A 14,026-nucleotide genomic window follows, 5' to 3' on the forward strand; every position below is an offset into this window, starting at 1 on the left:
AGGGGAGGGTCATGGAGAACAACTTTCCAAGAACAAAACCATAACCAAGTTTAGAGGCTGGTGTCAGGGAGGCAGCAAACTGATGGAGAGCCTGCAATGGACATGTTTGAGATAGAATTGGCTGGAACATTTCCATAAGCTGTTTCTTAGAGGCCTTTAATAAAATCACACACATAAATATTTATATATAACAGAATGCTTGCTCATGGACCTGTTCTTCCCAGGGTAATGCTTTCTGAAGTATGTGAGGCAGTAGAGCTGGAGATGGTTTGTACTGGCTTTAGGCAGTCGGAATTTGGATAATGGTTATGTCTTAGGATGGAGAACAAAATATTATTGGGAAAAGAAATTATGGCATTTGTGGATCAGTGTGTCTGGCACGTGTCAGACTTGCATTACATTGTATAAGAATCTGAAATTTTTGATGTCTGCAGGTGCATGATCTTTTTGCGTGGTATTTTCCGGAAGGTTCATATCTTTTTTTACTCTTACATTAGGTATGGAGGAGGACCAGCTGTGAACCATCTGTATGTTTGTCACACCTGCCAAATAGAGTCTGAAAGAATTGAAAAAAGAAGGAAAAATGAATTGGAAATGTTTATTCGGGTAAAAAAGTAAACACTTATTCATTCTGCTCTTTGACATCACCTAATACTCACGACTTGACCCAAAGGGTTACCAGAAGTGCATAGGTGATTCCTGTAACCAGTGGACTTTATTAAATATCTGTATGCCTGTATAAATCCTTTCTTTCCTGTTGACAACAGTAATGTTCTTGTGATATCCCAGATAACTGTTTATATGGAAATGTACTTAGAGAAAATATTTAATGTTTCTTAAATTGCTTTTTTATAGTATGGAAACAGAGTCCAGCCACGCGAGCAGTTGTTCTTTGTGCGCTGCCAGTGAGCTGTTCTGTGCGATCTGATAAGGCTTAAGTGCAATAATACTGTGCCAGCAAAAAGTTAATCATGATGTTTATCTCTAGATTTAATTTTTACGATATCATTGGAGAGATAAACAAACATAAACAATTCAGTGTGAAGTAATACCTTAGTATTGTAATGGATCTGTAAAACTAACACCAAGCAGCTACTATATTTTACATGAGCTAGAGATTTATGTGCATGAGTCTGAATGGTAAAATAACTACTAGTAATGACTCTGTAATTCTTAAACCAAAAATGTATTTTGATGTTTTCAGTGAAAAGAAGTGCAGAGAGCCTGGAGTCCCATTTCTGGTACCTTCATTCCTTAGAGGCAGAAAACCAGAATTGCAGCAGTTCTTTCAGTTCTGTCTGTGCTTTAATCACACTTCAGAGATTGTGTCAGCGTTGCCATGTTTGAGCTGCTATTTGAACTTGAGAGTAATTGGTTTTTCTTTAGTCTGGGTTACTACTGGATAGTAATTATTAACAGCATTGAGTCAACCTCATTTTCTTTAGTGATCAGTGGTTTTCCAGTATAAACAATGACTGTATGTGCACTGTTGTCCAAGTATTGATATGGGCTAGCAGATAGAAAGTTCTGCTGTCCTGTATAAAGATTGCTTTAGGGAGTTATCGCGAAACTTATTCTATCTGACAGCTTACCAAGTCGTGTTGATGCTTTAGCTTCATGGCTTCAAGGGGGAAGTACAGCTATATTATTGCAGAGTTTCTTAATAACATTGTAAAAAGATTTATAGTCTCTGAAAGAATAAAATTCCTAAAATCTTTATTCTAAAACAATAATTTTTATTCCAATGACGGAAACAAATTGAGCTAAATGCAACTGGGACTCCTTAGTGAGCTGGTTTTTGTGGTTCATAGCCACTTACATTGCCTTGCAACAGAAACTCGGAAACAGGATCTGATTTTTTTGTTGTTGTTTTGTTTTGTTTTTTTAATTTTAAAATAGTGGGAACAAAAAATGTTTTGTGTTTTCTAAACTGAGACAAAGTCAAGTCATGAAAAGTCCTAGTGCATTAGTTCACCATGCCTTGCTTGGAGTTGTACCAAACATAGATTAAGATGCAGTCCATCACACCAAGAACCTTCCATAAAATTATGGAGCAAATCTGTCAAAACTCTGTTTTATTTTACAAAAATAAGTTTTCTGCTTTCTTTTGCTACTTGAAAGTTCAGCCTTCACAGTAATTATCCAGTAGTGTTTGACCGGTAAGCACTTACGCGTAAGAAGAACTTGATGTTTTCAGGAATAAATAAATAAATTCTCAAGTAAAGAAAAAATAATCTTTTAATATGAAGCCTACACCCCTACATCAAAATGTCACGTTGGGAATTCACCGGGTTTTCACTGCCCTGGTCAGTAGGTCTTCAAAATGTTCTGTAGCAGTGTAATATTATGCTGTTAATAATTCATGGTTAAAAGAATTCAGTAGTTTAAAGAAAATAAAAGAAAAATATGAATTCTTTTTCCTTTCAGCTTAATAGAGCATTCCAAGAAGAAGAATCTCCATCAACATTTTACTGCATCAGTATGCAGTGGTTCAGGGAATGGGAAGGATTTGTGAAGGGTAAAGACAGTGGTAAGTTGTGCTCCATTTCAAAATACACGTGGTCTTTTTTGTTGTCGTGTAGTGGTACTGCTGAAGTAAATTGTTTCTGCTTTGGTAGAAGGCTGCAGGGAAAACAGATAGGGCAACAAAAGCTCTTGAACATCTGAGACACAGGTTTTGTAGGTTACAAATATATCCAGGAATCCAATTACAGAAGGTAGTGAAATAATTCATAAGAATGGATAATGGGATGGTTGTGGAAAGAATGCTGCTTGTTTGCAGGGTGTTTGCTGTTAGTAGCAGCAGGAAAATTGGATCCAAGTTCAAGGCAGGGATGGATTTTGCTGTGCAAACTCGTAGGTAATAATGCTACAACTTCTGGAGGAAAGGTGACCCCACTGTCACAACCTAAACTCGGAGATAACTGAGTTAACAACTGTAATAACAGCCCTTCAGCCTACTTCAGATACCCCTAAAGTTTTGAAATGGAAACACTGATAAGCTGTTCTACAATCTTGCCTGAGTCTGCTCTAGGACACCTCTGCTAGGGGTAAGAATTAGGATTAATTTGTGTGTTATGTTGCTTGAAGACTTAATGTAATCATGAAAGCTTTGAAAAACTTGCTCTTAATTAAAATTCTGATTAGCTTTTAACAACATAAAACATACTGTTAAGCAGTACAAGAACAAGCAGTAAACAAATGAGCTATTTCTCCTTCTGTTTGAAAATAGGACCTCCAACTTCCATTTGTTTTCAGCTCTCCCAGTTTTAATCATCTTTCTGTCACACTAGATCCTCCTGGTCCTATTGATAACGCTAAGATTGCAGTAACAAAATGTGGCAGTGCTGTGCTAAAACAAGGTAGGTGTCCAATATTGTGGCAGCTTTGGGCTCCTTATGGTGTATTTGCTGAAGTCTGGAAAGTTTATTATGAATTCTTTTTTTTTAAAACTGTTATTGTAAAATGGCAATTCCTAATGAATCTGTATTGTGCCCGTTTTGGGGAGACCAGCAAAGAGTTAGTATCTGTGATAGACTAATCCAAATACAGATAAGTGTATGAGGAGGTGCAGAGTAACTTTAAAATGGCAAAAGTGTTCTTTGGCTTTGTGTCACTTGGTTTGATTTGGGTTTTCGTAATGTAAATTGGGAGATTCTTGGCTTTCAGACCATGTCATGTATCTGTATATAGTTAGTTGAATCTTGCAACCTGATTTGGATTGAGAGCCACTTCTGACAAAGGGACATAGACCACAGAAAGTAAATGCTGCTGCTTATTTTTCTGCAAGTTGGTTGTCACTGTACAGCACAAAAACTCCTCTAGCACACAAAGATCCACATTTCTTTGTTATTCTTCACAGTCAAATCCTTAATACCATTCATTTGAAAATTGTAGGTACAGGAAAAAAAAATTCTAAGATGGCCTGCTTTATGAAGTCATTAGACAATATTCCTGTGAATATTTAAATTCATTGTTTGTTTTTTTAAAAAACAGCATTAAGATTAACATTTATTTAACTGGATTTTTTCCTGATTTAACTTAATGCCTCAGCATACAGGAGGCCTACCAGTGGCTTTTCACTGGAGGTTACTAGGCCCTGCGTAAACCTCAGCAGCTGTAAAATGGCAAGAGTGTATTTAAAAATGAGTTCTTACACATTACATTTGCAGTTTCATTTCAATGATTTAAGCACCAGTGTAGAATTCAAATATAAAGTATCTGACTGACATGTGGCAAAAAAAAGTCATTTAAAAATCAATAATCAATAGCAAATCAGCCAGTTGTTGACTTACCTTCAGCTGCGTTGATTCGAATTAGAACTTGGGTAGAAATGAAGATGAATAGGCTGTAGAAATTTGTCTCTTAAGAAATGAGAGAAGTGGGAGCAGCACTAAATAGTGTGCAGAATTACATATTCCTGTGATCCAGTGGTCCTGATCCCAGCATTACTTCTCTGTGTCTGTTCAGTTAAACCTGACAATTAGAAGAGCTGGAATCTGGCTGAGGGAGTGAAGCTCTACTCCTGTGCCTACAGAGATGGAGCTGCTTTTTGGGAACCTGAGCCTAAATGAGTAAAACTGAGGCATAATTTCATGAGTATTGGCATAGGATCTGCATCGTGACTTTCAGATGAAGCTTTGCATGGTTGAGTTAGTGTAGATAACAGCTCTTTGTACCCTTCCTCTTTGGAAGCTTTCTATACATAAAGTAGTACACCCCCTGGGCAGGCAGTGAAGACAGAGAAGTATAAGGGGTTGGGGGAGAAGTCCCCATTTCTTTGTAAGTAGGAGGGTGCTGAAATTAGGCTTAACAAGACAGATTAATAGTATCTAATAAGGATACTGGGAAGCTTGCTGCAGGGCAGGTTTTTAATAAGTTACTTAAAGAGTTCAGGGTTTATTCAGGTAGAAGATGAATTCATCCTCTCTGGCTAGGTTAGTGTGAAGAAATGGCCTCAACTGTATCAGACAGGATCCCTGTGTTTAAACCTACTGGGGCAGTGTCTTGATGCTCCCTTGCCCTTTACCACTATAAAACATTACAGAAAATTAGAAATTATTGTTGGACACTGACTTGAGACAGCAAAGGGACCTCTGGCCTGAGGATTGGGGTCCTGAGCAAAGACTTTAATCAGTGAATGAAAGGAAATCAGGCAGACCCATGGGTGCTACATACAAGCAGCATTAGTGGGGCTCTAATGTCCTAATAGCGGTTTCTCTCTGTGGGTCTGAGAATTTCACTGTGGTTCTCAAACTTTTATTCTTTATTATCAATATTAAGATTCTTCTTTCTTCAAATAAATTAAGTCCTTGAACTTTACTGTGTACTTGATGGGACCGCATGTCCTTAAATTAATATAAATCATTGTTTCCTGTGTACCAAGAGCTGCCAGTTGTCAGCTTGACTGATAAATATCAGACATGTTTTATGCTTGCGGTATGTTAAGTACTGGGTAATCTAGAGTGGGTAGTTGTAAAAATCAAGAAATAGAAAATTAACACAAAAGATGTAATTTGGTTTGGTAGTTGGTGCAAGATAAAGCACAAATTCAGTTCAGGGTCTTAAATTTGAATCTGTATGTTTTCTCTTTTTGTGTATGTTATGGACTTCAAAGACATAATGAAACAGTAATTAAAATTGTAAAAATGTTTTCAGGTGCAGATTCTGGACAAATATCTGAAGAAACATGGAATTTTCTTCAGTCAATCTATGGTGGAGGTCCAGAGATTATACTCAGACCACCTGTTCCTCCAGCAGAACCTGATAGCTCGCAAGCAGAGGAGAAGATTGAATTAGAAACGCATGGTCTGTAGCTATCGAGAAAAAGTTGAACTTGTCAGGATCTGACTTAATTACAAAATGCCCAAAATACATTCCTAAAAGTTGTATTTATTCTCTGATGTCTGTTGGAGGCACAGCTCACTGGGCATTACGTTACCTACAGAATAGTAAGTTGAAATATGTATTACAATTTGTTTAAATAGAGGCTGTTTCTCTGTTTTGGAAGGCGTGTGGTTTGTACATTTTTGAGTGTTTGGTCAATGGAAAAAAAGTGTAATTTCTGAACTCTTTGGTATCGGTCCAAATCCTGTTATATCCTTAGACTTGAAAAATGAGGACAAATTTTAGAGATGTTCAATAACCCTTCTGATTCCTGATTGGGCTTCTGATATCTACAAACTTTTGCCTGTCTTAATTGTACAGTCTTGACAGGCCTAGGTATAAGGGGAGTATATTGTAAATGGATTGCAATCAATGATTAAAAGGATTTTAATTTCCTAAATGCTCAGGAAAAAAATTCTCACTTTATTTTGCACTGTAAGTATATTAAATGGGTAGTATATAACATCCAAATACTTATTGTATTTGAATGGATCAAACATTAGTGTAGATTGAATATTGTCTTAGTCAGCAAATGTCATAACTTATTACCTACTAAATTTTACATCTTATTATAGTCTTCTGTAACTCTATAAACCTGGCTAGCGTCTTTAATAGTATATGTGACAAAAAGATTTACTCTTCTCTAGGGTAACGTTTGAGAGCATGAAGTGTGAAATGTAAAATGATTATGGACATGAGTGATATAAATTTCAGAAATTAGATTGTCTGGTCTCTTGACTCACATTCATAAACAGTTCCATTGGAAGGATTTTATTGCATTGTTAAAAATGTTCATTGGCATGATGACCTATAACGTCAGAAGCTGGATGAAATGTATATATTGCAAAACTTTGCTGAATGACTCATATTGGAATGCAGAATGGCACTTGCTCTTGTTTTTGCCTGATGTTGTTACCAAATAAGCAGCGTTATTCAAGGCTGGATCAATAAAAGAGAAAAAAAACTAAAACCAAACTGTGGAAGAGAGGTGGGGGGAGCTTTCTTAAGCACTTTTCATTTACTACATCAATGCAAAAGCTTTTGAAGTAATGCTGTGGTGCTGCTCTCGTACCCATATAACAATATTTCTCAACCACTTGATGTTTAGGCAATGAGGTTGGCAGTTCTAGCTCTGAAGTAAGGAAACGCTGACATAACAGTCTTAAAGATGATTTTATATCTCGTATAAAATCCAACTGGTTTTGTAAAGCACTTAAAGCCATTCTGGTTAAAAAGCCACCTACAAGGGTCCTAGAGAAAGTGTCCTCTAACTGTAAGTACTTGGTAATGTGCTGTGTAGGAGGAGTTGGTTCTGTCTGAATGTAAATCCCTGTACTTTCCTCAGCCGACCTGAAAAGTATTAGAGCTAAAAACACAGCAGTGCAAGTGAGAGGGGTACATGGACAGCAGAGTGCAGCCAGTGGTTATATGGCTGGTACATAAGGAAAACATCTTCCAGTTTGAAACTGGATCACAGGGAACGCTTGGGCAGCCTGTTAAATGTTGGAATTTTATATAATGCTCTTTACATTCCAGAGGAGGTCATGGGACATGGGCAGCTGAGAAGCCTTGCATGTACATAGGTGCAAATGTCAAGTGACTTCTAATGTCTGACAGTGCATTTGGACACTTTTATATTGGTAGATAAGGCAAGTTGAAGTTAATATCAAGTTACCCCTGTATAAACACATCACAAGGTAAAGACATCAGTTACTACCACAGACTTGGCTTACTGATTGAGGTAAAGTTGATTTGCTTTTGAACAGGCAATAGTAACTTGCTCATTTTGGCCTGTGGCAGGCTGTTCTAACTTTCCATCTCAGTTTTTTGTCCTTTTTTCATATTAGGGTGACTAAACTAAACCTGGATTTATACTGTCTTACTTGAACTCTTTTTGTTCTCCTTTTTATTTGTTAAGGTTTTATGTCATTTAAGCTATTCTTAATGTTCTCTAACATACTAAAGCTAAATAACAATGAATAGGTCTGCATACCTCAGGAAGAATTCTTCCTACATTATGTTCCTAACTGGAATTTGGGAAATACTTTCTTGGTTAAAGCAAGATCAGGTTTACCAATTTATTCAGTGTTTTCATTAATAATCTTGGATGGTGGAACAGACTGCCCCTGTAAGACTTGCAAGAGAAAAATAAGGTTGAGTGTTAGGGATATCGGCTTGTTCTGTGCTGAGTAGTGTGGGTATTATAGCAGATCAGACCGAGTTAAAATCCAGTGATACCAAAACAAAACCTGTTCTGGGTAGTAACGACAAAAGCATCAGATGTGAGGCACAGGAGGTAATTATTCTGCTCTACTTGGTGCTGTGCTGCTTGTGAGATCTCATCTGTACTGCTCCCAGTTTTGGCTGAGGAGAGGCTATTTCAGAGACGAGCACCAAGACTCAGTGTTGAAAGCGAAGTTGTTCCCTTGCTTATAAGAAAACTAAAGGTGCAAGGCTTCAAGGGTCAATATAATTGCTGGATAATAGTGAACAATTTTTCCTAGATGAGTAGGGATATTTGTCTTGGCTTTGGCAATGGTGACTTGTGCTGGGTTTAGGCAGCCTCTTGGAAATGTAGCAGTTTTGTCAGTGCTTTCCACTGGGTGGCTGGGAATCCATAGTGGGACACAAGCTGTGATGCACATAGATCAGTAACAAGCAGCTTTAAACTAGCAGAGTTTGTGAAATGCCTCTGTCATCATGGTTGAAAGGCATCTTCACACTACAACTGTTTGTCACGCTTTCAGAAAAAATAAATCCCAAGTTTGCAAAGACGAAACAGATGTGTTTGTGTTTTAGACTGACGGCTCCAAAGGGATGACTGTCTCACTTTTAGCCCTTGGAGAGCTCTTTGGGGGATTTTAAGTAGCCTTTTTAAAGTAAGAGTGTGGGAGAACTCCAGATGGATGGCTTGTGTATGCTGGAGGGAAGGCAGTAATTCAGAGAACAGGTAAAGGAGAAGCCTGGACCATGGAGAGCTGTCTGGTTCACAGCAAAGAAAGAATGCATCTCAGGAAGGGGCTGTGGAAATGATTTTTTTTCCATAAGCCTTTCAGCAGACTATTTAGATTCTTTGTTCATTTGTTTCCAGTTGAGGAAACACAGCAGCGTGTTTGGGTGCCAGGGAAGCTGTCATTTCAAGAAGAGAAAAATCCAGCAGAGCCCTTGTTTTAGGCCTAGGAGTCTAGATTGGAGCTGGTAAACGCTTGCTCTTTAGTCTGGTGACGGTAATCCTGTCTTCTGGAGGAAACCATGTGGGGGTGTGAGGGACTTAGCAGCTCAAAGCTTGATTTCTCTCAATTTTTTATGGGTTTTTGCAAGTAGCGTAGCTGATGGCTCATCTGAACGCCCAGCATTGAGGAGAGTGCTTCAGTGCTGTGTGATACAGCAGAACTGGAGAGAAAAAGATGAGCGGAAGAGCTGTTGAACGACTTAGTAAAATAAGACACTTTAACACTTCAGAGGTGAGAGTTAAGTAAATAGAGCGAATGGGAATGTCCTGCTTGTTAGCTGTAAAACAATCCCATGTTTTACTGACTTAAAGGCCAGTCTCTTCCTTTCCTGTGACTGGAACATGAGGAAATGAAGGAAGTTCTGAAGACAACTCTGCCATGCAAATTCATTGTCAAACTTGGGTAGTCCAGAAAGCTGTTTCTGCAAGTATAATTTAAATTAGTCCTGTGTCTAGGGATTGATCTACAGAGATGTGTATAAATGCACACAATCTATTTCTCCAGTCTCTTAATGTGAACTATGGCTGGAGGCACTATAGTAGTTATAAAAATAACAGTAGTTATTTTTTGTGCTATGTTAGAACAGTGATCTTGAGTAGATACATGCGATAAAAGTTGCTTTTTGTTTTCAGATAAATAAATGACACTCAGTTGACTGCTGTAATGGGTGTCAGCCTTCCCATCAGTAATGGCCTGAAAGTTTTGCTAGGTAAGTTAGAGACTTCGTGGACTGTTCAAAAGCTGTATCAAGGTAAGATGAAATAGGGCAAAAAGCTATTTTTATCAATTCATATCCAACAAACTCAGAACCATTCTGATAACTCTGCATATTTCATTTGAATACTCTTGTCACTGTCAGCTGTTGGGCTGCCTGAATTCAGCAAACCCATTTTTTTAAGCTATCCTCTTAATACGTATTTGACAGAAAGGGCTGTAGGGTAACTCTCTGTAGTGGGACACCTCTTGTCAGTGTCAGCTGTTGGGCTGCCTGAATGCAGCAAACCCATTTTTTAAGCTATCCTCTTAATACGTATTTGACAGAAAGGGCTGTAGGGTAACTCTCTGTAGTGGGACACGACAAACCTGCCAAATCTGAACTGAAGGGAGAACAGCCACACCCATTGCTGCCACATGTCCCTGAAAATGGTAAAGAAATCTGGTATTTGGGTTTTACTGCTCTGTCCAGATACTGCACTGTGACTTGCAAACCTACTGTATGCAGCTGGGTCAATTGAAGCTGATTTATTTAGGGGTTTTAATTTAATTAATCTGTTTCTTCTCCCTGATGATACAGTATTTGATGTGGAAGTTCTAGGCTGTTGAGCCTTGCTTAGGAATCACACAGCCGTGTGGGAATGCTTCCTGTTCTGGCGACAGAGCGATGCTAATAGGAATTGACTTCTGCCCAAGCTATCCAAGTAGAGATGTCAGGATATCAGAGCCAACGAGCAGTGGTGCGTTAGTCCCTACTCTGGAGGCTGGATGATAACGGGCTCTTAGAAATGTGTCCTTCCAGCAGAGTGCACCACTCGGAGACATCTGAAAGAATTCTTAGTTAGAGCCTTTTGTGAATTTACATGGTCCTGTGTTTTGGTAAAGAGAGCCTCAGAGCAGGGTATTTTTATATAAATAGCTGTAGAGTTAGCACTGTGTCCCAGTGACTGAGATATCAGCATAAAGTGTTGGAAATATGTTAGGCTATAAAATACATTATGTGGGTAAAGCAGTTTTCATTAGTGAAGCAGAAGTTAAATATCCTCATCTAGGCCTGAATTTTTCTTGCAAAACCTGGTGTAATTTAATATGTGATGTTAACGCATCATGTCAGAATCCTGCGTGCCTGATTCTAAACTCACACAGCGATTGGCTTTTTCTAGCAGGAGATAGCCTAGGTTTTCTGAAAAGGACTAAAGCCAGGAAGTTTCTTTCAAGTTGGTATTATAGGCTTATTTTTTTAAATATAATCATACTGGTAATACTTTATTTCTATCCTTCTTTGCTTGATTATCCTGTTACTCATAATATCATTTCATTTGGAAAAGCAAACCTAAGATTTGGAAAACTTACAGGCAAAGTCAGATATAATCTGCCTGAAGGGGCAAGTGGTTTCTTAATATTTGCCATGCAACTGTTTTATTCTGAACTAAGAAAATTCTGTTGCGCTTACTCCTTTTGAGTTCCCTATATACATCTGGCTTAGTGCAGTCTAAGCAGTTTTCTCACTGAAAACCTTTCAGCTCTTCATTTTGCCCAGGAAATGAGTAAAACAACTAGGCTTTTTCATTCTTCCAAACAGATGGCTTTTCTGGCTTCCCTCTATGCTTAAGCCATCCAGAACTGACAATTAGGAGCAGGAAGCAAAATAAGAGTTCTGGATTTCTGAAGTGTCACAAAGAAAGACAAATCACTTTCGGCGTTATTTCACAGGAATTATCTTGTTGCCAACAAACTTGGCTTGTATTAGCTTTAAAAATCTTAGCAGATTAGAAAACAGCCTTCTTCAATACAAATTTTTAAAAGGGCTATTCTCACAAACATTACAAAGTATAACTTGTTTTCTTGAATACATTCTGTAATAGATAGAGCTGTTTAAAATGTGACTTGACTTAAATCAAGAATGTCTTCAGCCTGGCTTTGAGCCATCCAACAAGGTGGCAAGGCTGTTTCTCCATAAAAAGCAGCGTGAACACTGCCACACAGTAAGATCAAATGTCATCTGGTTAGAATGCATTTAATATCACAGATGTTTGCTTGCAATGGCAGAGCTGTGTTTTTGATAGCTGGTATTATTTACTGTATCACACAAGTTTTCTCTGTTCTAAATGAGTGTCAGCCGAGACACGCAGCTAGAAAAAGAAGGTCCATTTGTGGGAAACATGTAGGTTTTATGGATTGTTAGTGACACTACATGCCAAGTCACTCCATGACACATTTCCTTATATGGATTGTAGGTGTGTATATGCGTGGACTTAAGAAAATACAATAGGAACTAAAATAAGATGCTTATAAGATGAATAAACAATAAATTTTAATTGTCTAACTTGTTCAAGATTGAGTTGATTAGCTAAAAGGATAAAATACAAGTTGTGGTTGTTGAAATGAGTGGACATGAGGAAATACAGTTGACACTTGCCTTACTGGATATACACCACTATGAAATGAACTGTCAGTAGAAAAGTGAAGTTGGAGTAGTAGGAATACGCTGGGTATTTATGCAGTTCTGATACACCTTTGTGCCGTGCTAGTGAGTCTCAAATCCCTTTTCTTACTACTCATTTGATCAGCAGCCTGGGCGGTGCAAAAATAAAGCAGTCACCATCCACAAAATGCTTTCATAATATAAATGAAGTTGAGAAGATTTCATTTCCAGATCTGTTCTTCCTTTCTCACTTGGAACTTACAAAGAACTTGGAACTCACAAAGAACTTAGACATTTAGAACTTCAGTAAGATCCATTTTTGGAGTAACTTTCCACATGAGGAAGTGAACCTTGAAGTACTTTGTTGAGAAGAATAAAGAGGGCAGAGGACAGGAGGCATTTGATTCTTGCAAGTAAGGAAAAACTTAGCTCAAAATAAATTGTCAGCTGTCAAAAATGATAAACAGCAAATTTTGCCTCTTATCTCCCAGGACAGCGCCAAGACATTTTCACTGTTCATCACTAGTTTTGCTGGGAAATGAATCTTTTTCTAGGTGACTAATTTAGTTCTGTCCGGTGTGGTTTTTAATGTACATGCTAAAACAAGATGTCCTGGTTGTCATGGTGATCCATTGCTTCCCCCGGGTGTCTGTTCCAGTGCCAAACCCAAATGAGCAGAGATGCAGCACTTGCTGATGCTGTGTGTTCATTACCAGCAATGTGCACACCTTCTTTAGGACCAGAACTAAGATTACTTGGAGATTTTCAGCTATAACGAAAGAAATGCACTCATACATGCCATAATGCTAATTGGTTGGCAGCTATTAATTGAGTTGGTATTTTCAGTGAAATTTCTAGTCTAGTACAGAGGTTTTTATATATAGATCGACTTTTCAACTGTAGAAGCAAGAAATAAGACATTTATTTAGCTATGAACTCTTCTCTGGTGTGCCATCTTCTGCCTAATTTTCAGTAAGGGAAATGTACTCTCTCTTACCGTGTTTGTAGTAGAATTAATTTGCTTTCCAACCAAGCAGGGTGTAATGGAGGTAATTTATCTCGTAAACTATATCAGTAACAATCTGAACTTGATGTGTGACCTTGACTTTGCACGCTCAAGTGCAGAGACAAGTCCTCCTGAGCTCCTTCTGTAGATACTGAAAAAGATGCAGGTAAGGGAGGCACTTTCTTGGCTTCTGCTGTAAGCCTTCTCCAGAAGATGTTACCTTAAATCTGGCATTGTTAACCTAAATCTGAAAAGTGCCTGCCTTCCACTCCAGATTTGAGCTCTGAACAGGGATCTCTCCTTTTTAAACTGTCAGTGGTGCTGGTGTCCACTCCTGTGTGATGGCAATCAGGTTTAAATAAAAATTCAGTCATTTACTCACTCATCCTGTGTGAGAGGGTCCCAGTCACAAGATAGGCTTGTGTTAAAAAACTTGTGTTTGGAAAGAAATGTGCCCGTTTGGGGTTTTTTTTTGGGGGGGAGGTTGGATTTAGACATCCACATCTTGAAAACTTCTAATCTCTGTTTTTCTGGTTTACGTTGGGCATACTACTACATGTCATTCTGTTTGAGTAACAGTAGAGCCCTTTATTGTGGTCTAGGACCTGAAGGGATATGCAAGGTAGTCAGGAAGGTAGCGGGGATATTCCATGACCTGACACATCTTTGTGTAGGTTGTAAATAATTCCAAGTATTAATGCTGAACCACCAGTACTTCAGTGCTCCCTACAAGTCGTAAAGGGAAGTTTCTAAGGGAGAAGG

General features: G+C 38.3%; 1 protein-coding gene across 1 annotated transcript; it reads left to right on the forward strand.

Moving 5' to 3' along the window:
- Window positions 1-497: 497 nt before the first annotated feature.
- On the forward strand, window positions 498-6,437 carry LOC104548229 (ubiquitin carboxyl-terminal hydrolase 33-like; the record flags this gene model as incomplete). The annotated part of the gene is made up of 4 exons (XM_010194185.1): window positions 498-606; window positions 2,428-2,530; window positions 3,294-3,362; window positions 5,659-6,437. Coding segments are annotated over 4 exons (439 nt in total), but the record flags the coding sequence as incomplete, so codon positions are not given.
- Window positions 6,438-14,026: the final 7,589 nt, after the last annotated feature.

The sequence above is a fragment of the Mesitornis unicolor genome, unplaced genomic scaffold (assembly GCF_000695765.1).
Source record: "Mesitornis unicolor isolate BGI_N332 unplaced genomic scaffold, ASM69576v1 scaffold651, whole genome shotgun sequence".
In the NCBI taxonomy this organism is placed as follows: domain Eukaryota; kingdom Metazoa; phylum Chordata; class Aves; order Mesitornithiformes; family Mesitornithidae; genus Mesitornis; species Mesitornis unicolor.